At 41.5% G+C, this 22925-nt stretch overlaps 1 protein-coding gene across 2 annotated transcripts in view; it reads left to right on the top strand.

Annotated features, from left to right (window-relative positions):
* The window catches only part of stx8 (syntaxin 8), a 52588-nt gene that overhangs the window by 5234 nt on the left and 24429 nt on the right, over positions 1 to 22925 (top strand). For both annotated transcript variants that reach the window (XM_069194590.1, XM_015356728.2), the window contains exons 5-6: positions 3116 to 3243; positions 6131 to 6223. In XM_069194590.1, the coding sequence (XP_069050691.1) occupies positions 3116 to 3243; positions 6131 to 6223 (221 nt within the window). The remainder of the gene's footprint in view (positions 1 to 3115; positions 3244 to 6130; positions 6224 to 22925) is intronic.

Genomic DNA, 22925 nt, shown 5'->3' with positions numbered 1-22925 from the left:
TTAAGGTATAATATGTAAAGTAGAACATTTATGGCAAATTGTTTTTAGAAAGCAAAGTTTCCTGAATTCAAAATACAATAACCGTAAAGAATTCAAGAATTCCAAAACAAACAACTAATAATCATTTCAATTCCCCCCAAATAAATATTTTTCATATTTAACTATGGAAAATTTTACGTTTTGAGCAGATTATGTTGTAGAACAATAGAAGCAGAACTAGTAACAGAAGCATCAGAATTCCTGAAGAACAGCAGCAAAATGAGTCGAAATTTCAACACTGTGTTGACGGTACATGGGTGATAGTCAAGTGTTCACAACTTTGTACTAATTTAAGTTGTGATTGTCGTGATATTTGTTGGTGTTTGTTACACCTGCTTAGAACATGTGCATGGAATGTTAATGTAATGTTGAGGAAATACTGACCAAGGCTTATATATCCAATATAATGGTGTGACTTTGTGCATGGATGGTCTTTCTTCATCTGTCATGAGCAGTAGATGTGCATATGCTTATTCTTCAGTTTGTTGCCTTTTTCTGTCGATTGCTATCGATCAGCTGAACAGCCCAGTGTGATGAGTTACATGGGTCTTAATCTTAAATGTACTGTGGCCCTATCCACAGTAAATCCACAGTAAACTTAAGATCACACAGTAGAATACACGGAATATTCTACTGTAGCTTCTGCCTCTGTGCTTGTTATGCCTCTCAGACTTGAGATGTAATTGCTGGAATGCATGCATTTTTTATTTTTAATGTGGTTGATGTTGGAGGATTGGGGGATGAAGAATACTTTTTACATGAAAGAATGTGCCCTGGGCCCACCCGTGCCAATAAGAAAGTGCTTTTTTGAGGAAGAAGAAATGCCTTGGGTTAAAAGTTTGATCAAAAACAGATCCTTAAAATGACTCTTAATGCTAATGTTGGTACTGTGGATGATGGCATAGTTTAGCCTCTCTGATACGGGGCAGCCTAAGCACTGCTTTGTTGCCTTCCCTGGGCTGATGGAACATCAGTTCTTGTTTCTGAGAGTAAAGAAGGAAATGCACTGGCCCTGAAAACAGCCCCTTGTTGAAAGACAAGGGTTTTCATGATCACTGTCCATCCTTAACAATTAAGTGAACAATAAAAGCCCTTTGAAAAGTCAGTACAATATACTAACCCCCTTGTGCCTACAATACTTGGAAAAATATTCCTGTTTCTCTTTGACCAGTAGGTGGAGCACACATACAGTCTTAGTTCTTCCTGAATGATTTCAGATAGATACTTAGGTCCTTCGGCAAGACAGCTTTAAGGTTTGGATGCAGCTTTTCTTGATTAGCATAAGAATAGCAGAAAACCACATTACATTCTTAATATAACACAACAGGCCTTTCTTTAGTCTGCATTTCTGTCAGTTTTAAGTTCTTCCGAAACCACGAGGCCTGATGCTAATTTAACAGCACTGTTTACAAAATCCTTTAGATTTTTTTTTAATTCAGGCAAAAATGCAGAAGTTCGGAAATGTTTCCTTCGAAAGGAAAATTTTCTCTTAAAAAGACTAAATTATAATTAATACTACATCTGAAAAAAATAAAATTGAATGATTAGAGATTAGAGAGAAAGTTGTTTGGATAAAAGTGGTAACTTTTGAGATTGCAGAACGTGAATTTTTCACCAGACTTCAGCAGCCATATCACCCTTCAGTTCACCACTGGCAGCCCACTGAAGCTCAGCAGGTTTGAACCTGGTCAGTACCTGGATGGAGACCTCCTGGGAAAAACGTGCTACTGGAAGAGGTGTTAGTGGGACCATCAGGGGGTGCTCACCCTGTGGTCTATGTAGGTCCTAATGCTCCAGTATAGTGACTGGGACACCATACTGTAAAAAGGTCCTGATTATGGTCATTAAAAATCCCAGGGCATTTCTTGAACAAAGTAAGGTGTACCCTGGTGTTCTGGCCAGGTTTACCCCTGGCCTTTACCAGTCATGGCCTCCTAATAATCCTCATCTATAAATTGGCTTCATCACTCTGTTCTCCTCCCCACTAATAGCTGATGTGTGGTGAGCGTTCTGGCGCAATATGCCTGCCATTGCATCATCCAGGTGGATGCTGCACATTGGTGGTAGAGGGGATCCCCATTACCTGTAAAGCGCTTTGAATGGAGTGTCCAGAAACGCGCTATATGTGTAAGCAATTATTAATTATTATTATTATTATTATAAAGTGTCACCAGCATTGAAAAAATCCCCCATCAACATTGGTCTTGTAATGGTAATGCAATGCATGAAGCAGAATGTCACTCTATAATATTCCTTACATTTATAAAGTGTTTTTTTTATCCCAAAAGATCCCAAAATGCATTACATATACTGTAGGAATGAAGCCACTTCATGCACCACTAGTGATTCTATGAATTCAGCTGAGGTCACAGATTTTAGATGTTGTGTTGCTTCAGTTATCAGATGGGCAGACCTCAGTTTATTGATAATCGTAGAATGAAGGAAGTTTTTTGTATTTTGCCAGCCAGAATCCCATGTGACGAATGCTGTATTTAAGACAGACCACAAAGAAGCAAAAAGGCAAGAGTGAGCAAGCAGTCTTGACCACCTGGAATCTTTGCTGATGAGCTGAAACCTATTGGGTTACTGAAGGAACGTAGCTTAAATTTAGGGTAAATGAGGCATATTTTCATGGTTGAGAAAATATTTGTTTTTTCTTTTAAACCTGCCAGGCAAAGTTTGTCATTTGTATTTGTGCTTGGATGTATTTTTGGATTGGTACCAAAGGTTGTCTCAGCATCAGTTTAAAGTGTGTCCCTACCTGGTGGAGAATTGCTTAACTTCTGCAAACATTTCCATATCAAGATTTCTGTCTACCCGTATTATCATGGGGCAATGTTGGGAACTGGCTGTGGGAGGTGAGATACACTGATCTGGGATTTGGAACACGCTAAAACTGTATGTAGTAGTCCAGAAATGCTAGTTTTGTGTCTTGTGTGTTCATTTTGTTTCATAAATTCTTGACTTCAAAGACCTTGCCAGATTTATTTCTTAATGGCCAAAAAATAAAAGAAGCCAAGTGACCTCAGCTGATAGATGTAAAGTAAGTTGGCTCTGCCCTGTGTTGTTGTGACAGGTCCAGTCTCCTGACTGGAGGAATGGACCCGGCGGGACTGGGGAACCCCTGGTTGATCAATGAGCCCGAGGAGACCCGGGGTCTGGGCTTTGGGGAGATAAAGCAGCAGCAGCAGAAGATCATTGAAGGTGAGGAGGTGCTGGGAGACGCCGGGGGACCATCTGATCCGAGCCTGCTTTCAGCTTCGTCGTCCATGTGCTCCGGTGGCTCCTCAGTCCTGGTCCTGGTGACCAACACACCTGCTGGTTTTCATTCCTGCCCGCCTTCATGAGATCCCTGGAGCCTTACTTGATCTAAGACGTTGCTGTTAAAGCTCCAGCATGTTTTAGAGCTGGGAACAGCCAGTTTTGATGAATCTTCTTTATTATTAAGCCACTGAAGGCTTTGATTGTGAAACTGAGGGCTCAGCTGGTGCGTGGGTCCCCAGGCCCACTGGGAAGTGGGAACCACTGCTGTAGACCCTTACTCTGCCCCAGATTTTGTTGTTTTCTCTTTCGATGGTGTGTGTACGGACATGTGGGTGGCAGCGGCACTGCGTTTGGCGCTCTCAGCCTCACAGCGTGTGGATCCTGGCTCGGAGTCTGCCCTGGGGCATGTTCTGGGTGGAGTTTGTATCATTCTTACTCCTTGGAGCGGAGCATCTGACATGTTAGCTTTGTCGTAAAAGTTTAAGTGAATACAAATGTCCTGACAGTGAGGTGTCTCTCTCTGGTGACCTACAGCAGTGGTTTTCATACTGCTTTCCTGTGGACTCTACAAGTCAGTCTGCTTGGACTTATTGCAAGCCGCCTAACTGTCTTCCTCTAAAAAATCTGTAGTGTGTCACAGAAGAACTATGAATGGAGTAGCCAGGGAGTTATCTACAATAATTTGGAGTACAGCATAGCTTTTTTTATTCCATGCCTAATGTTGTGTTTTCTCTTGCAATGCATAATTCTGTTCAAATGATATGATTGTAAGAAGGTTTAGACTACAGCAACCAGCCATCACTAAATCTTGATTCCCAAATGAGACAACTTGGAAAAAACAATGCCATTGCTTCTCAATGACTAACGCATAACTAAAGCATACACTAAAAAATGATTCTGGTGCTTATGAAACACGAGGTGCTAAATCTGATTCTCATTTAGCCTTGAGAGGAAAAGAAGAGAAAAGCACTAAGGGAAGCCTCAATATTTACAAGCACGACACTTGTGCAGATGCCATGAAAGAGTTATTATATATGGTCAGATTCTTCCAGGAAACGTTAGCACATTCTCCCCGCTGAGCTGAAGAGCTGTGATTCACAATGAGTCTTTTTACTTTGAAAAGTCGGGGGCACTTCTTCTGCCACAAAAATGTGCCTGTTCTGGCTCGTAATCCCTTCCAAGCAGCTCTTTCAATGAAAATTGCTGCTATTACAATATAGCGGTGCTCAATTTAGTACTCCTGTACAATCAAAAAGTGCAATATTGTGGGCTCTGTTTAGTATTACTCATCGTTAGTACGTTCAAGATCTCTGGTGTCAAAGCTGGAACCAAAGACCTTGTCATATTATGAGCGTTTTTGGCTAATGAAATCGTATTACAGGAAATTGTTTCTTCCAAATTGCCCATTAGAGTGAATTCTCTCCATTTTTATTGAAGATTTTGTCATGGTCTTTGGCAGAAGCGTAATAATTATATTCGTACATATTCCAGCAATTTTTCTTCTGAGTTCTGTGCTTTTCGGCAATGTTATCCAGCTACATAGTCCTCCGGATACTGGGGGAGGAGCAGAAAACTTTACAGAATGCCAAATCATGAGGCTGATGGTTCCAGAGCCTTCAAGATCCGTGTGATTCCGTGTCTTCAGCGACGCAAAAAGAGAAGGTATCCCTTGCAGAGAGTGGTTTCTAGTGAGTTTTAGCAGGTTCACCACAGCTGGTGAATTGAATCCGCTCGGGGTGGTAGTACCCCCTTTTTTTCCCGGCAACCTACAGCGTTGCACAACAGAAGTCGGATGAAATCTACCGTTTGGCAAGAAGTTTCTCATGCGGTAATGAAACCAATCCAGCCCCCTGGGCACGCCACAGTCTTCTGAGGTAGCAGGGGGCATGCACGCTTTCACATCCTGCAAATGTTGTTTCACTTCTGCCTTTTTTTTTCTTGGCCGTTTCGAGTCTGGTATCTGAGATATGTTGCAGGCTTATTCGGCTTGGCGTGACCGAGCTCTTCCACGGTGTGGCATCACATGAGTGCTTTGTGCAGCGTGTTTATATGACGGAAACCTGGCCTTCCCCTCTTAGCTCTCTCACTATTGTTTTCGTTCCAAAAAACTGTCAGCTCGGTCTTCTGGAGGCAGCTTGTTCTCATATAGGTGATAGTTCTCAACTTTTCTTTTCCAACAACTTGTGGAGTTCCTGCCACAAAGACAATTCCTTGCTGGGAAATATCAATATTGGGATTCTGACAGCCTCTCTATCACTGTTGAGCAAATGGATATGTAACAAAAGGGATTATTTCTCTTTCTTTCTCATTATACTGTCTCTCTGTAATTGTCATATCCAGCACTTTTCACTTATATCTGCAATCATTATTTGTGCTGGATGTGATACTTCATGCTGCTGTCTGCTCACTTAGTAACTGATCCAGTTTTATTTGTCATGTGGCTTACTTATGATTCAGCTCTTTTCCCTCATAATTTGCTTCACCTAAAAGTTTGTCATTAAATTCAGGGGTTGCCTTTCTGCGTATTTGTACGTTTTGTCAAGTATATACATTTTGCTGGCCTGGTCGTGTTTTTTTTTTCTTTCATACATGCTGGGATAATGATAGTAATCGCAGCCCAAAAGACAAGAGGTCAGGAGTGCCACAGTTCCATCCAGTCCTTCGTGACATTTTGGACGGCGCAGTAGTTCTGCATCCTCAGGTCACTTGGGAGTGTGGAGAAAAGTACCGGCACCGTTCAAGGAGGGATTTATTTTCTCTGTAGCCCAGTGGAAGGGCGGTAGTGCGGTATTGAAGAAACCCTGCTGTTTTTCTTTCTCTCTCACAGTGCAAGATGCTGGCCTGGATGCCCTCGCCGCCGTCATCAGCAGGCAGAAACAAATGGGCCAGGAAATCGGGAATGAACTGGATGAGCAAAACGGTGAGAAGCAATTTCGCGATAAGAGGTGACACTAACAGGCCGATCGTTAACCCTGGTGCAATTAAAAAATGGTCACCTCTGAGAGCCACAGTTAAAATAAAATACATATATAGAAAGTGTCACTGGCATTTTATGTCCTGTCGTCACTATAGTAATGGGTCTCACATAATTAGGCTATTGATTTTAATTCCAAGTTGCATTGTTTGAGACATTGCTGCTGGAATGAAGATCTCGGTCCTGTGTACCAAAGTCCATCTAGTGAGCATAGTTTTGAATTTGGTTCTGAAGTTGGATCCTTTATTTGCAGATTTCTTGGTTTCTCATTTACAACAGACCAGTTCCAGAGCCTCACTATCTGTCTGTCACCTGTGGCTGTAATGGGAGTGGGGGGAATCTCTGTTGGGATTAGTTTTTAGGAAATGTGCTCCTCTGGCCCCCTTCTCAGTTGCCAGCACAATTAGATCAGTAATCCATTGCCAAACTCCATCGGTAAACGTCTTTTCCTCTATAAAAATATTGTCTTTGGTACCAGTGATGTTGGTTCTGCTAAGTGGCATTAGGCAGATGGACAGAGAGAGCCCTGAATATTTCCTGCCGTTCCTCAGTGTTAATTAACCCTGGCGTTTACACCTGTTTCATGTCCTGGACCTGATGCAACAGGTTGGAAATGACATAGTGGAGAGGTTGATGTGGGATCCCATTCAATAAATAGTTTTTTTTAATTCTGAGATCTATTATTAATGGTACTTGTGGTTTAAGAAATCCATGAATAATAACATGAAGCAGTAGATTGAATATAAGCGAATTTGGTCAGAGCCAAACTTTCAATTATTAATGGTATTTTATTGTTGAATTCAAAATTTCCTTCCATTAACCAGTCACACCCAATGCAGTGGAGCTAGGTTGCGATCAGTTGCAGTGATCCCACTTAGAGCCCGTCTTTGGAGGGGCATTTTGTATGCTTATGGACCCAGCCTTCCTGCTGTAAAGGGAAGGGAAACAAGCTGTGCATCTTGTAGCTGTAGCTGTGGGCGGAGCTCTTGAGTGTCTCCTGGCTGCGGGCGGAGCTCTTGAGTGTCTTCTGGCTGTGGGCGGAGCTCTTGAGTGTCTCCTGGCTGTGGGTGGAGCTCTTGAGTGTCTCCTGGCTGTGGGCGGAGCTCTTGAGTGTCTCCTGGCTGTGGGCGGAGCTCTTGAGTGTCTCCTGGCTGTGGGCGGAGCTCTTGAGTGTCTCCTGGCTGTGGGCGGAGCTCTTGAGTGTCTCCTGGCTGTGGGCGGAGCTCTTGAGTGTCTCCTGGCTGTGGGTGGAGCTCTTGAGTGTCTCCTGGCTATGGGCGGAGAGCCCTTCAGTGTCTTCTGGCTGTGGCCTGTAGAGGACGTGGGAGGTCGTCCCACATCTCCTCCTCTGTTCTCCTGGGCCTGCAGGTCGCCGGGGTAAGGAGACATTTGCACGGGGCGTTCCAAGTTCAAGAGAAAGTGAGGAATGAAGACAGATGAGGCTCTATACATTTTAAACGCTCAAAATGCAGCTCCAAGTTCATTAGTTCCCTCTTGCTTTTCTTGGCATTGTTGAGGTGTACCACAAAGCCACAGCTCTGGAAGCCATGTAATTACAGGCTGCTATTCCACTAAATGGTGCTTTTCTTTCTCTTCCATGTGTGAATGTGATGACATGATTAGTGTTCTCCCCATAGAGTCAGGGCACTGCCGTGGGGTAGATATCTGTATCTGGCTGGGGAAAACGCATTATTTTCTTTTTAATTAGACTGGGAATTTGTTTGAAATTGTAACGAGCTCAAGGATTCAGGCACGGAATGTGAGTATTTATGAGCGTCTCAAGTAAAATGCAAAAATGTGTCTCGCACACTTATAAAAAAAATAAATAAATCTCTGTTTATTTTGGGTTGTGTGTTCCATGTTAGGTAAGATGATTTAGTATAGATGTAATTTGCTGGCTTTGCCAAACAAATAATATGTTACATAACTGAAAATGATCATCAGATGAATCAAACCTAATTAATATGCTGGCGTTTATTCAGGTTTGACTGGTATAGCTGTCACTGATCCGCCCCAGTCTATGGTCAGTAAGAGGATATACGTGATTGTTCTTGCCTGGTCTCCTTTTACCTTATTGAGCGAGATCATTTTTTCGCTGCAGTGTGATTTTTTTTGGTGCTTTTTTAACATAGTGACGTCAGTGTTTCCAATAACAAGGGCATGCAGTAGATGAATAGCTGAAACTGAGAATCCTGACATTTTATGTAAAACATTTGAGAAAGTTGATTCCAGAGAAATGGAATGGGGACTGACTCCGGCAAGAAAGCTATTAACGTGAAAAATTGAGGTTTGACAGCTCTTGCTCTAATCATGGAATTTCCCTGAAGATCGGAATCAAGATCCACATCTTTGGTATCGTATGCTTGCTGATCTTTCCACAGCCCGATGTCCCCTCTGACCGGATGGCGGCCAGCTAAACAGTTGTTATTCTTTGCCCCCAAAAATGTTTTGTAAAAATCCTGACATCTGACAGGAGTACACTAGGCCAAACTCTGAAACTGAAAGGTAATGGAAGTGCTTCATTAAGAGACCTATCGTCACTGAAGAAACGCTTTTGCTCACAGTTCAGGGGGCCAGCAGCGTTCGCCAGCACAGTGCCCGTTATTTACAGCTGCCTTTCTGGCTAGACCTGTCTTTCTTGTGAGTTATGGAAAAGAGGTTATGTTCGTGATGTTCGGGGACAGGTGGAAAATAAGGATAAATCACAGGAAGTTGATCTGACTGAGACCGAGAGCAAAACTTCAAAAAGCAAGGCTTCAGCTGCAGGAGTTCCCATGATTTGATTTATGAGGCTGAGCCACAGCCTGTGTCCTATGAGTTCTGTTGGAGGGCAGGCCCGAGGCCTGCTGGAATATCGATGGTAAAGGTGGATTTGCAAAGGCTATAGGGAATGGCCGTTGCTTGGGTTAGAGGTTAATTACATTTGTAGTCTAGCATTTACTGTAGTCATCCCTTGTCTTCATCTAGATTTAAAAGGGTTCATAAATATTACATTGGAGGTACAATCTTCTCAAACTTTAATGTTAGTCTGCTCCCTTCCAGTCCTAGAAAGTGTCAGGCTTTTGACAAATGGGATTCAAAATGGATCAGTTTAGTTCTAGACGATAGATTTAATTGTACAGCTGTTAACTGTTCTGAAATAGCACACATGATAGGAGTCCTGACAGAAGCAAAATTAGGCTTGAACGAATAGGTTGTTTATCAGCAGAGTCTTTAGTTGGAATCCATGTATTAGACTTGCCTTGTTTCCATAAACTTTTCATTTAAAAGCATCTAATTTCATATTTTGTGTGTTTTTTCACATCTCATTTTACCTTTTTGTATTTTTTTTTTCCAGTTCAGTCACGGCTCACAGTTACCCTATAAATAGTTTTAAATCCACCAGCTTTAGACATTCTCCAGTGCAGCCCCCTTGACCTGTGTGAAGTGAGGGATGCAGTTCTCTCCTTTTTGGGAAATGCAGCAGTGAAAGTCTTCAGTGGAGATTACTGGCCTGGTGCAGCAAGGCTCTTGGGCTCCATTCACTGCCAGCACAGGAGCAGACTGAGTGAGGAGTCAGGCAGCCACCTTCCACCGGTCTCCTGAGCTCATTGCCTTCAGACAGCAGGCTCTCACATGACTCGCGGCACTCTTATTATAAATGGAAATGTCCCTTGTCCAGTACCTGAAACCTGCAGTCGTCTGTAGCATTCACGTAGATTTTGCTACTTTTTTCCCCCAAAGCAATTAAAGGACGTTGTAATTGAAATAACTCTACTGTGCAGCTGTTCATCGGATTCATCGGAAATCACGACATGTGTGAGAGAAAAGGTTTTGCGCAGTAAAAATGTTAAAATGTCTGGCACAAGGAGTTGCATCGTTTGGATCTGAAAAAAAATTAACTCTTGAAATATGTATTCTACTCCTACCTAACACTGGACACTGGTTGCTTAGCAACGCATGTCCCAGGGTCCTGAATTTTGAGTACTAAAATAACGCTGTTGCAGTGTAATGGCATAAATGTTTGCTGCATCTGGCCTTTATAGTTCCTTTTATAAAAGTGTTTCAGTGAAAGGCCCAGCTAACCCTTTCAGGAATGAGTGACAGCCCTATAAAGACATCTTTAGGGTTGAAAGGTTTAATTCAAGGGAGCAGGGCCAGTGCACCTTATGTGCCTGGGGTTGGAACAGTTTTCCATTAGCCCACATCAGCTGGCAGGATGAGTAAAGAGGGGGCCTTGCCTTTCCTGCCTACACAATCACTCTCCTCTTTCTGGGTTTGCCTATCTGAATACCGCAAGCCTCATTAAAAAAAAAAAGAACTTGCATGGTACACTTGTGCTGATCAAATGGATAGATGAGTTCATTTATTTTCCACACGGTCTCGCTGCCGCGTTTGATGTTATTTAATCAACATGAGTTTCCATCTGAGCAAGGTCCTCAAAGCCCCTGTGCATATAAACCTTTCAGAAAAATTAGTCAGTGCCATTTAGTAAAAAAAATTATATTTTATAAATAGACTTTGCTTCTATGACGACGAAGGTAGAGAGCGCCGGCTTTGCACATTACGGCGATGGCCTTTCAAATAACCTGGCTTTGATTTTCTTGTCACACAAAGATGTCTACACCATTGCTAGGCAACTTTATGTTAATATCTTTTTGTTCTGAGACATTATTTTTGGCCAATATTTTGCACATAATGAGCTCATTCAAGATAGAAAAATTAGCCTTAATTCAGAAATGAGCTTTCTCGCCACATTCTGGCGAAAGGATTCAGACAGAAGATAAATTCATGTGGCCTACCAATTTAATAATGATTTTCCTGTAGTTCACCAACACGTTATCGCTTCTTGTGCACTGCTTTGACTTTTAAAATGTCGCTTTTGCTTTCAAACCCTGGAGGAATAGGAAATGGTGTTCTATAGATTTGGCAGATATCAGCGGATTGGAACAAATATCGACCGAAACAGAACGATCGTCTCAAAGGGTCTCTCGGGCCACTGGACAGATGTGTCTCTGAAATCGGGAGTCTGTTGCTCTTTGGGGTACTGAACAAGCAGATCAGCAGGTTTACTGGGGTCCTTTAATAAGCTACAAATAAACAGTAGTTTGGTAAGAGTTTGTTATGCTGGAAGAAAGTGAGATCATTCACTGCCCGTCCTGCAGATGAGAATAGATCTTGGTCACAGTTTCAGAAATCATCACTAGAACAAATAAACTGCGCTAATGATTCACTTGAGGTCCGGACGAAGCGAAGCATAGCTGAGGCCTGATTCACAGAGACGTTGTTCTTCTCCACAGCTGGTCCTAATTAATACTTCTTCCACAGGGGGGTCCATGAGATCAAAAACTGGTCTCGGTATAATTTATTGTTACTGTATAGTGTCACTGTCATTTTTTTTCTTTGACAGCTCGTAGCGTGACCGGAGTAATTGCTTTACAGGCCAGGTTTTAGGCATCTAGTACATTGTTCTGTCGGCTTTGGCCTTGAGAGCAAATGACCCAGCAAAAGCATTTCACAAAGTTATTTTATTTTTTTATTTTTTAAAAAAATACTCTGGTTTCTAAAAAGGCGAATGGGGAGGAGTGGGGGTTACCGTGTGGTTAACCACTCTGCTGTAATTTGGACCTTGAAAACCACACGCACTGACTTATTTTTAATTTTTTTTTTTGTCATGAAACAGATGCTTGTGGTGTGGGCAGATATGTCAGCGTCTTAATTCTTCCCTCTGTTCAAGAATGTCCTTAATGGCGACGAGTGGAAAAGACTGGTCATGGTTTCAACCCTCAGCCCCTTCCAGTTATGTCAGAAGGAACTCTGCCGTTCTGTCGTGCCTGCCAGATGAACGACTAGACGCTGAGCCCGGATCGTTCATTCGTTTCATACTTTTGTAAAGGGACACATTTCGGCATTAGGGGGGGGGATGATGTCTTGAACCGATGGAAAGTGTCCTTGCTTTAACTAGCTTGTGTTTTCCGACATCAGGATTGGAATCTGTAGGAAAAAGGGTTGGGGAACGTCCATTCCTGGCTAAGGCCTGCATAGTACCTCTGGGAGGTCATCCGCAACAGCGGGTGGCTATAGACTGGCAGCGCAGCGGGCCTGCGGATTCAGAAATAAATTTGTAAAGAAAGGATTACTGCTTTGGATTGAGTCACTGTGAAGGCCGCTGAAGCAGGCTTGCTTGGCTTGGCAGATGTTTTAAGTGGTTAATTGATCTGTGATGTACAGTAGGCCCTCAGAAACCCCCTCAGTAAACCTTAACCTAATTTTTTCCACAATGGATTTCAGCATCCCTGAAAAGCTTACCCAAAGATTCCACAGTAGACTCGCTGCTTGTTGCTTTCTTTAATTTATATGTACATATTTAGAAACATTTTGGGACTGAAGCCATTTTGGGCCAGTTGTGATACTGCAGTGGTGCATTTTTTTGCAGCTTTAAGGACTGTACAAGGCCTGTGTTGTTTTTAATGATCCGTGTTAGATGTAAAACATTTTTGTCCTGGGAGGGTTTTTGGGTTTAAGCCAGTACCTAGCAAACACTATGTCAGAGTGCCCTTGCAGGGATGCATTATTTTTAAAAAAAGCAGGAGAGGTTTTTCCATATTCATCATTGTCTTGTGCTTCTAGTCGTTTAACTGTTGCTTGACTGAGCACTAAATAATAATAGTCATTTGGTTCTTTAAACCTAATCTTCATACCTGCCAAATGTCTCATACATCAAATTTGCCTTGGCACATTGCCAGCGAGTCTGAAGTCTTACTTTGTGGCTCAGTGTTGAGTGTGTATGGATATATCCCCATCCTACTGTGTGAAATTTCAACAGACAAATAATCTGTTTCTGCCATTCCCTAGAAACCACAGACCCTCTTCATTGTGAACATTTGCTTTGTGTCTTTTGCTGTTTGCATGGGCTCTGGCACACTTTAATGAAGTGCGTATATCCTGGCTCTCTTTCCTCTTAAAACTGTGGATGAGATCATCGTCCATGCTCTTTTTGCACCAAGTTGAATTTGTAAAAAGTCTGACCCAATGTGCAAGAAATATATCTATGTGGCCTCTTCTAAGTCTGTCCCTAATATTGTTGGAATTGCAAAGAAGATAGGTAGGCAAGCAGCAGTCTATGAAGAATAACTTCCCTTGGTAAAAGGCATTTGTGACGGAATGACAAAGACAAGGATATGGGAATTCATCCTGTAAAAGAGGACAGAGTTTAATCAATCATTCAGTTTCTCCACCTTAAAATTGCTTTCCAATAGCTCTCACTACAGGAGTCCTTTCAGCCTCTGTTGATGAGGCTGACGGTGGCTCAGAGGGATGGTTATAGGGCCGTTGACATGCTGTGATGAATGGATTGTAATTTCTACCAGCTCAGATGGGTGGAGACTCATACACTGATGAGCGTACACGTGGTGTTATTAATCATGCTTCGGTGAAGTAAGCAGATGTGGCCTTCTTGTTTTTGTTTTTCTATTTACATCTGTAATCTGCCACTGTAGAACTTATGTTAAAGTATTATGAACTCGTAATGACCGAAAAAAGCTAACCATAGGCTTAACTGGATATGTTTGGTACAGGCTTTTGATACACGGTGCCGGCTTTTCAAGGATCTTTGGCTGTTGACATAGAATTGGAACACTGTCTCTAGACCAGGGTACTCCAGATACAGTCCTCGAAGGGCCAATGTATCAGTGGGATGTCTAGGTCTCATGAGCAGCTGAACCCAGAGCTGGGAGAGGTGTAGAAACTGGTTCAAGTAAGCCAATAGCAAGCAACTTTAAGTCATTAAGAGCCGAGTTGGATTGAAAGTCTGTGGACACAATGGCTCTGCTACTCTACGCCGGTGATCACCAACCTTGGTCCTGGAGATCACAGTGTCTGCTGGTTTCCACTGCAGTGGTCTTCTTGATCCCCTGTAACTTCAGATACCTTTAATTGATCTGCCTGATGGTTGAGATTTTTTGTTTATCTGGTTCTAGGCTGAACCCTTAGTTTAAAAAATACCCTTAATTTGGGTTGTCCAGTCCTGTCTGGTAGAGCAAGTCTGTCCGAGAGTTTTTAGCAGTTTTAAAGTAGCAGTGCTTAATGGGTTGGGAGGAGCTATTCATTTGATGTAATTAAGACGCCTCCGGTAAGAGATGAGGTGCAGGGAAAATCTGCAGAAAAACTCTTTCCAGAACCAGGATTGGACATCTGTCTTACTTCAAGTCTATTGTTTGTAACAATTCTGGCAGCTGAACTTTAGGCTGTTTGTCCTCTATTTTCTTATTAAGCATTTGCACCCTTATTTGTATCTAAATACCTCTTATTACATCAGCAATGTAATATTTTTCCAAGCAAAAGCACAGGACACAAATATTTGAGTTGAAATAGTCGGATTAAGAACCCAAGTAAACCAGGCATGTTAGAATGGTAGACGAACCAGGTCTTAACCTCTTCCCTCGGATTGAAGCGCTGTAAAATATCCAAGTCGCATTTTAAATCCGGGAGGAGAAAAATCTGTGGAGTTAGTTGTTCATTTTCCCGTTCAGCTGACTAAGGGGTTTGGAGTGTCTCACCTCAATTGCATCAAGTGCCTTTTGGATCGGATGACCCTGAGTCTGCAAATAAAGCACCCAGGAAGGCTTTTTTTGTGGCTATTTGTGCTGTGAAAGGCTGAATAAAAAATGACATCCTGGATGGTAAAATTGCAGACTAAACAGCTAGCCAGGTAAAGTTTCGATCAGCAGAAAACAATAAAGCCCAAATAACCAATGTTACTGAAGCAAGGCTCATCGTGTCTGTCTCATTCTTGGGCCTTACATATCTCCCTGCTGTAATGTACTAGAACTCCCTGCGGTATCAGTTAGAGTCCAGGATGTTCTGTAAATACTGGTTGCCCAAATTTCCAGCGATGTCATTCACTTATCAGGTATAATAGGTGTTGTCAAACCGTACATTTTTTTTTCATTTCGTACATTTAAGTCTTCAGGTTATTGATGAAGCACTGATGTATCCCAGTGAGTGATCATTAAGATTGAAAATGAATGAACTGAAGACGTGAATACTGATTCCTGGCATTCGCGTAGTGCATTTCATTTGAAAGGATACCAGCTTTTGGGGACCCTCTTCATCTACCGCCTGGGTGATGTTCAGCTGTCATTGTGTGCTAGCAGCTCCAGTCCCCAGCAGATTGGCTGGAGGCTTGAGAATTCAAGTTAAATTAAGGGGAAACCTCAGGCAGACTTGATTGTCCAAGCCCGGAGTGGAATTTAGCCAGGCCACCACGGTTAACACCTCTAAGTGCTAAATAATAAAAGTCCAGTCCCATGAAGATTTTAAATGGCTCTGTAAGGCATTTGAACGTGTTCCATTTCCCTGTACGTATTCCAGAGTTTTGTTTGACACAATTAGAACTGACTGCGGTTTTAATATAATGACCATCATAGGTTCACCATTAATGTGAATGTCATGATATGTTGTCGAAGTAGAAAAAAAATGTTTTTAATGGCACTGGCCAGAGGGTATGACTCCATATTTAACATGTGAAGTCACTAACTTATTGCCCTTGGTGAAGAAGTGTATGGGAATATGAGTTTAAACTAAATTCTTTGGAAACAACCTAGAATAAAATGGTAAATTAAAAAATTGTGCATATGGATACAGTATATGGTTCTAAGCTTTTTGATACATATACACTTGTGTTGGTTAAATGTCAAAATCTCGGATTGCCTTGCTTGATAAAGAAAGTTACATTTGTGTTGTAACCTTTTATTCCAAACCTGTCTAAGCAATAGTTGCTTTATATTTTAAATATTAGCGCTAAATGTCCATTTCCTTGTTAGAGTTGATATTGTGTACTGTTTTGTTTCCTTTATCACGTCCTAAAGCAAGATTTTAACGATTGAAAACTAGAAATGTTAAAGTCCTAGAAACTGCAAAATTCACATATGGAAGGAAGTGGCATAACTCCCAGGATGCACTGCACAGCCCACTCACACAAGAACGATTTTGCTCTCCTTGGCACTGCACGTAACAGAGGAAGAACTGTGTTATAGTGTGGATCTGAGCTCTGGAGTTAGTGGATAGTGGGGAATTTCCATTAATAAGGAAACGCATTGATTAGTATTGTATTTAATAATAATAACACCATCACTTTATTAACCCTTTACAATTTCTTGCATTAGGAATGATCTTTTCGCATACCCCAGCTTGCTCTCCATGAGACACACAGACAGGGAGAGAGCCTGGGGTCAGAGCGCAGGGTCAGCCATTGTACAGCGCCCCTGGAGCAGTTGGGGTTAAAGGCCTTGCTCGGGGGCCCATCGGAGTAGGATTCCTCTGCCGGCTGCAGGATTTGAACCTGCAACCTTCCAGCCACAGGCGCAGATCCTTAGCCACAGAGCCACTGCTCTGCCCCATTAGTGATTAGCTAATCACTAATAACATTATCATACAATGCCCAGCATCCATTAATTTTAATACCCAGTTTAAATCTGTAGAAAGGCTTCCAATATAAACAGTAGAATTCAGTTTCGCAACTGTCCATCAAACTAGTGTCACTGTCTCTTTGCATCAAGACCATAAGTGTAAAAGATTAAAAGTCTTTCTTTTTTTTTTATGGTGTTCCTGGGAATCATTTCTGGATCACTTTGCTAATTCCATTCCTTGCACGCCCCCCCCCCTCCTAGTAAGTTTTAGTTAAATCCATCTGCTCCTTGCCGTGTTTAGTCTACTTTGGCACAGGAAGAGAAGGGTTTTCGTTTTGGGGCTGTTGTCAAGCGTGCTGTAACTGACAGCTGCCTGAGCCGAGGAGTTGCGCGGCCCTACAGGTGAGCCCGTCGGGGGCCCCGACCGCGGAACCGGCGGGCAGCCGAGGAGGGGCCCGTGGTTGGGGAAAACGGCTCTCGTCGGCTGCGGAGGCCGGCCTAGCCGCGTCGCTCTGCGAACGGCATCCTTCACTCCTGCTCTTGCTGTCGATCGCAAACAGATTTCCTCTGCCAGAGGAATGGGAGCGGCACTCCAGAAAAATGACATCCAGATTGTCTGTCTGGCAGTGACATGCTGCTTCTCGGAGAAGCATTTCTGTGCTTAATGCGTCAAGAGCTATAATGGACATTAAAGTGAAAACATGAGTTCACCTTTGACTTCTGATTTGTAGAACGAACCGAGACTCGAAAACAAACCCAGTGGTTAAAGGTATGTTATGCACAATCGGAGGACTTTGAACATGTGGTTGAATAACCTCTCAGCCATGCCTTTTGGAGTCCCCGTGAGCAAACTTTGCTGATTCGTTCTGCAGTCCCTGGGTTGAGGCTGTGTTCTTGGTCTGTGGTGCTCCTATGGTGTGACGAGATTCAAGACCTTTTGTTGCACATCTTTCAGTAGAGTGCTTATATACAGTTGTGGAATTCTTTGATCAAAAACCACAATGCCAAGAGAAGAATTTGTATTTTAGAGCACGTCTTACCTAGACGTGAGACACAAATTGAACCATTAGATCTGCATTTGTAGTTAATGATGTTTTGGGGGGTTTCTCTGCATTCATCACTGAAAGGTTTTCTTGGCTTTCTCAGGGTGAGGCAAATGATCAGATTTGTTCACCAGCTTGACTCTTCCAACTTGCCATGCTAATTTGAAATAAAGGTTACCTAACCTGAATGGCATTTGTTTGATAGAGCTGAATGCTGGCTTTGACATCTTAATATCTGGCCTTGATTCTTCCCTAGAGAAAGTCAGGGGTTGCCTGGGAACAGAGTGTATACCACAGAGTGAGGCTGCAATTTGATTTGGCAGTGGTTTTGCAACATGGAAAAGACTTCCTTCTGATTGCATTTTACCTTGGACTGTGGTTTCTCCAGTTGGGCACGCAGCAGATGTAAATGTCAGTGCCTAACAAATCATCTCCTCTGTTTACATTTTGCTAACGACTCAGTTTGCTGTCCAGATGTAAGATCTCTCTTTTGGCGTTACGCGTGTGGAAGCTCTTCTGGAGCAAAAGAAAAATGTCTTCCCATTACTGTGTTGGTTTAATGTGACTTTATCTCAGCAAGTATGAAGTGCAATATGAATGACGTACTGAAATGATGAAAGACACTGCAATATTCCTGCCACACTTTAATTTAGAAAGTTAAAACAATTATTCAACAATTGGCAAAGTCAACCAAACTGCACTGAGCTGATAATATTTGTCTGCATTTTTTATCCTTAAGGATCCCAACACACTTCACATATGGGAAGGGATGCAGTTGATTCAGCAGTGAAATGCAGCATTAGTCTGCGAGGTGTGTGATGGCCATTCTGCACCAACAGCACCACGACACAGCAGAAAAGTGAAATTGCTTTGCCCGTTGAATTAAAAAGGAGTAAGCCCGAAGTGGGCTCTAGTCAGAACAACAGGGTTAGCACCCCTGCTATCATTAACAATCGTGGATTTTTCATAGCCAAGTAGGCGGGACCTTGGTTTAAAGTTTTACCAGAAGCACAGTGACAGTGTACCTGGTTGCCATTGCAGGACTTTGGTCTACATATTCTTCTCCACCTACACGACTTACAGCAGGAGCCTGCGTTTCTGCATGTCACCTGTCCCAAGTACTGTCCAGGCCTAATTTCCTCTGTGACTTCCCTGGCTCTTGTTAGCTTCTAGTGTTGGTGGTAGAAGCCACATCCTTTCTCCATGTGATGCTAATTGTCCTGCACACATTCTGGGACTGACAGTGTGAAAATTAGCATCTGTTCCTCACCAGTGCTCAGTTCCAAAGAAAAGCATGCATGATGATATTCATTCCATCTGCACCTGTTCAGGAGTCCTTACCTTGGGCTGAATTGATTAACAATAGATCATTAAAAATTGCTAGTTTAACAATAACTTTATTTTCAATTATTTGAATCTGTGCGAATCATTGCATAACCTCTAATGTTGATGAAAAAAGAGTGAATAGTAGATTGAATGTTGCTGAGAAAACGGCAATGTAGGAAACTTCACATCAGTTAGTCTGTTATCATTTCTTTTTGGATTGATATATTTTCATCTGTTTGTGTAGAAATTCAGACACAATACCTCGTGTGCCATTGACAGCTCAAAGGACTCACAACTTCAAAACAATTTTTGCTTAACAAATTGGTTCCTTTGCCTTTTTATTTTACATTTAGAGGCCTGTTATGTGTATTATGTGGTTCTTGCTTGTGCTTAGTTAAAATAAACAAGGAGGTCCTTTGATGTGTCTGCTTAGAAATACCAAATGTTGTTTTTGTTCCCTTTAATCTTTAAAAGGTGACTTGATATATTGCAGCAGTGAAAGATGTTAATGTCTTTGTGCACTGAAGAGCTATGAGCTTTTGGTTGCATGACTCGTTTGAGAACATAGGGCACTTTCAGCAGGTTGTTTACTGTGGGTATAGGTATAGTACCATCCAAAGAGGCTAGCGAGCATTTCAGTGTATGTTGTGCAATGCTGGCTTTGTTTTTTCTGTTTATGACAGCTTAGGTCACCCTGGACTCATATGACACTCAACTACTCAACTACAGGATCCACCGTCTTCTGCCAGAGACCCAAGATGGCAGCTTTTTGTTTGTGGATCAGAATCAAACAGGGAGGCCAGGCAACAAAACTTGCAAAGAACACACTGCCAGCCTTGCTGAACACACATGGCAGGAGACTGAAGTTATGGCTGGGAGACAATTCCTTGCCGAGCTAAACACTGCTGTCTGTGTTTGCCAGTATCTGTCAGGGACAGGGACGGAGTCCAGTGACATAGGGCTTTAGACATCAGGGTCAGGTTTTATTTTAGTGCTTTATGCCGCTTTAGCAGGTTTCCAATGCTGTTGGTTTCTGCTGCAAGCTGGCTGTGGTACTGTAAGCACTCAGGTCAAGTTTGTGATCAGTAGTGAAGTAACCGAATCACGCTATCCATTTCAAATAATACTTCGCTGCAGAAGTGGAGGTAGTGGAGTTAAGGTCAGGCTTTTTTCATAAATATTTCATTTTGACCAGAAATGTTGTTTGTGGTGTTCTTTTTTTTATGCATCAATGTTGAGGAGGTGTCCATTTGATACCGTAGTAGGTAGAATAATATGAAATTTTAGGGTGAAAGTACAGAAAGGACTGGATAAAGTACAGTTTCCATTCATGAGAACGCTTCGGTACTGTGTAGTGCTTTCAGTGGAAATCTTAGCCATTCTGGTCCTGGAGAGCAAGAATCCTGAAGCTGTTACAGGCAACCTTGATAAGAGATCTGAAAATCTTTTTAATTCCTCCTTAATTACTTTGACTGATTGAACCAATGAAGTTATTTAGTGCTCAGGAAAGCCAGAAGAGACTGGATCTCTAGGACCCAGGTTGTAGATCCCTGCACTCGGACTGTAATGTATTTATATGTCGAATCCACAAGGGGGCACTACAGGAAATCCTGTTAATAAATGTTTTAAATTGGAAATAATCAGCAAGTGAAGAATACTCTACAAAGATCTTTAAGATTGTTGAATAAAGACTCATGCATCATTAAAAATTAACTATTAATGCCTTTCTCTTTTTGTTGTAGATTCTTGTCATTATAAACTTCCACCTCTTCATTAGGGTTTACTGTTAATAATGTCATGTTTTCTAAATAGGCCACGATTGCAATTAGATGTTAACATATTGTGACGCTGGCCCACTCTGTGACTGTGCCGTTACCCGCTGCACAATTGCTCTTTTTGCAACTGAGGTGTCTGTGTGAAACTGTAAGAGTTCATTGTGAGTGTTCAGTGTGTGAAAACAATATTTTCCAGCTCTGATACAAAGTTGTTTCAGGCGTTGCATACCATTATACCATTATAATGATTCCTTAATCATTTATATCAATTGATTTAATATTGCTGTGCAATAGTTTTTAGTAGCACATTTTAAGTAGCAATTTTTAGTTGCAAATAGATGTATTTTTCAAGAATTAGTTTTTTGATCAATTTTAAGTCATGGGTAACTGGAAAGTTAATCTTTCAAGATAAAGTGAGTGACATACTGTCTGTAGGAAACTGAAATTATTACTATTATCTGTAGTAGGCTCCTGCATATACAAACCACTTTCACAGATTTCCAACTATGTTACCTATAAAAATCATGGCATACATCAGTGTGGTTTATTAATTTCTTGTTTTAAATTTAACGGGGACACCATTAAAAACCTTTGTCTTCATTTTAAGCTTTTTAACTCCATGATAACTAGGAGAATTTGCAATGTTTTTTTTACCAACAACTAAGTGTCTGACTTAGTCTGACTGGTACACATTTTGTTCACTTGTCTCTTTCTTTGCATTTTTTTTACATCATATAATGTAGCAATAAAACATTTCAGTTAGGTTAAAATTTGGAAATATGTCTGTGAAAGTCAGGACTTCAAATTGTCTTACCATATTTAATCATGTGGGGTTGTTTGTATCAGTGGTGATCCTTGTTTATTGTGACAAAACTGCACTTACTGTATCTGGATCTGGATTGTTCTAGTAATGCTAGACATTTAATTGTAACATTCAGCATTTTCAGAGATCTTTGTTGATCTCAAATATAATAAGACTTTCTTACTGAGAAATGTTCTCAAACAAGTAAAAATGCACAAAAATATATCCTCATAGAAGAAAAAAAACAATGATAAAACAATGCATTTTGCAAAGGGGCGGCCTAGTCACATGCCCTAATTAAAAGCAGACGTAGGATTTTGACTGGCTGTTTGGAAGTCCTCCATATACAGTATTACTCATTGGCAACCGCCTGTACTGCCTTAAAGACCACACTTGACAAGGTCTATTGGTTTGTCGTTCAACTTCATTTGAAGTTTGTCAAATGTTTTATATATTAATAGTAGTAGAAAGTGAGAAAAAGTATATACTTCTACCAGAATTCCATGGTTTTGTTCAAAAGTTTTCCCTTTTGTGGTGTGATTGCACTGAGATGTGTTCTTGTTGTGGCTCTCAATGTCAAACCCAGTGCTGTACTGTATATTGTGTTTTTGCATTCTTCATGGTGGTCATATGGGCTGTATTTCTATAATTCATAGCTGATAAAATGCTAGGTTTGTGTGATGTTTAGGCACAGTAGCCATTACTGTATTTCTGGCATGCTTGTTCTCTTCTCAATTTGTCCAAATATAGTTCGATTATGGAGGTATTGCCTCACTGAAAGGATAGGAAAACCAGTACATATTTTCCATTTCTGTTTTTTGTATACAATTACAGCACAATATCATAGTTCTTCATGAGTTTGTTGCTGTGTGCTGTGTTTCTCTAATAGAGACAATGAGAGATTAAAGAATGCAAACAAATTGAGGAATCTGGCTCTAAAAAGGTTACTGTGATCCTCTGTTTGAAGGCACTCATAGAAGTGCAAGTGAAATCATTAATGCTTCTAATCACAAATCCCATCACATAATATTTACTAATCTTCTAGGCGCCACAGCTGTAATAAATATATTGAAGGTAATGATCCTTTGACATGTAGTACTGTTTACAGAATAAGTGGACTAGGCAATAAATTACTTTTTTACTTATCACGTGTTTGTTTAGTGCGAGAGCAGATCTGCCCCTCTTTGAGCGCCTGTTCAGCACAGGGGAAGAGTCTTTCCAAGAGTCGAGTCAGTTGTCCTTAATGAAGCACAACAACAATAATGAAATATTTTTTTCCACATCATATTGTAGTCAACAAAATGTTTTGCCAGT

Source organism: Lepisosteus oculatus, chromosome 9 (assembly GCF_040954835.1).
Source record: "Lepisosteus oculatus isolate fLepOcu1 chromosome 9, fLepOcu1.hap2, whole genome shotgun sequence".
Classification (NCBI taxonomy): domain Eukaryota; kingdom Metazoa; phylum Chordata; class Actinopteri; order Semionotiformes; family Lepisosteidae; genus Lepisosteus; species Lepisosteus oculatus.
This window is presented reverse-complemented; position numbering and strand designations above follow the sequence as displayed.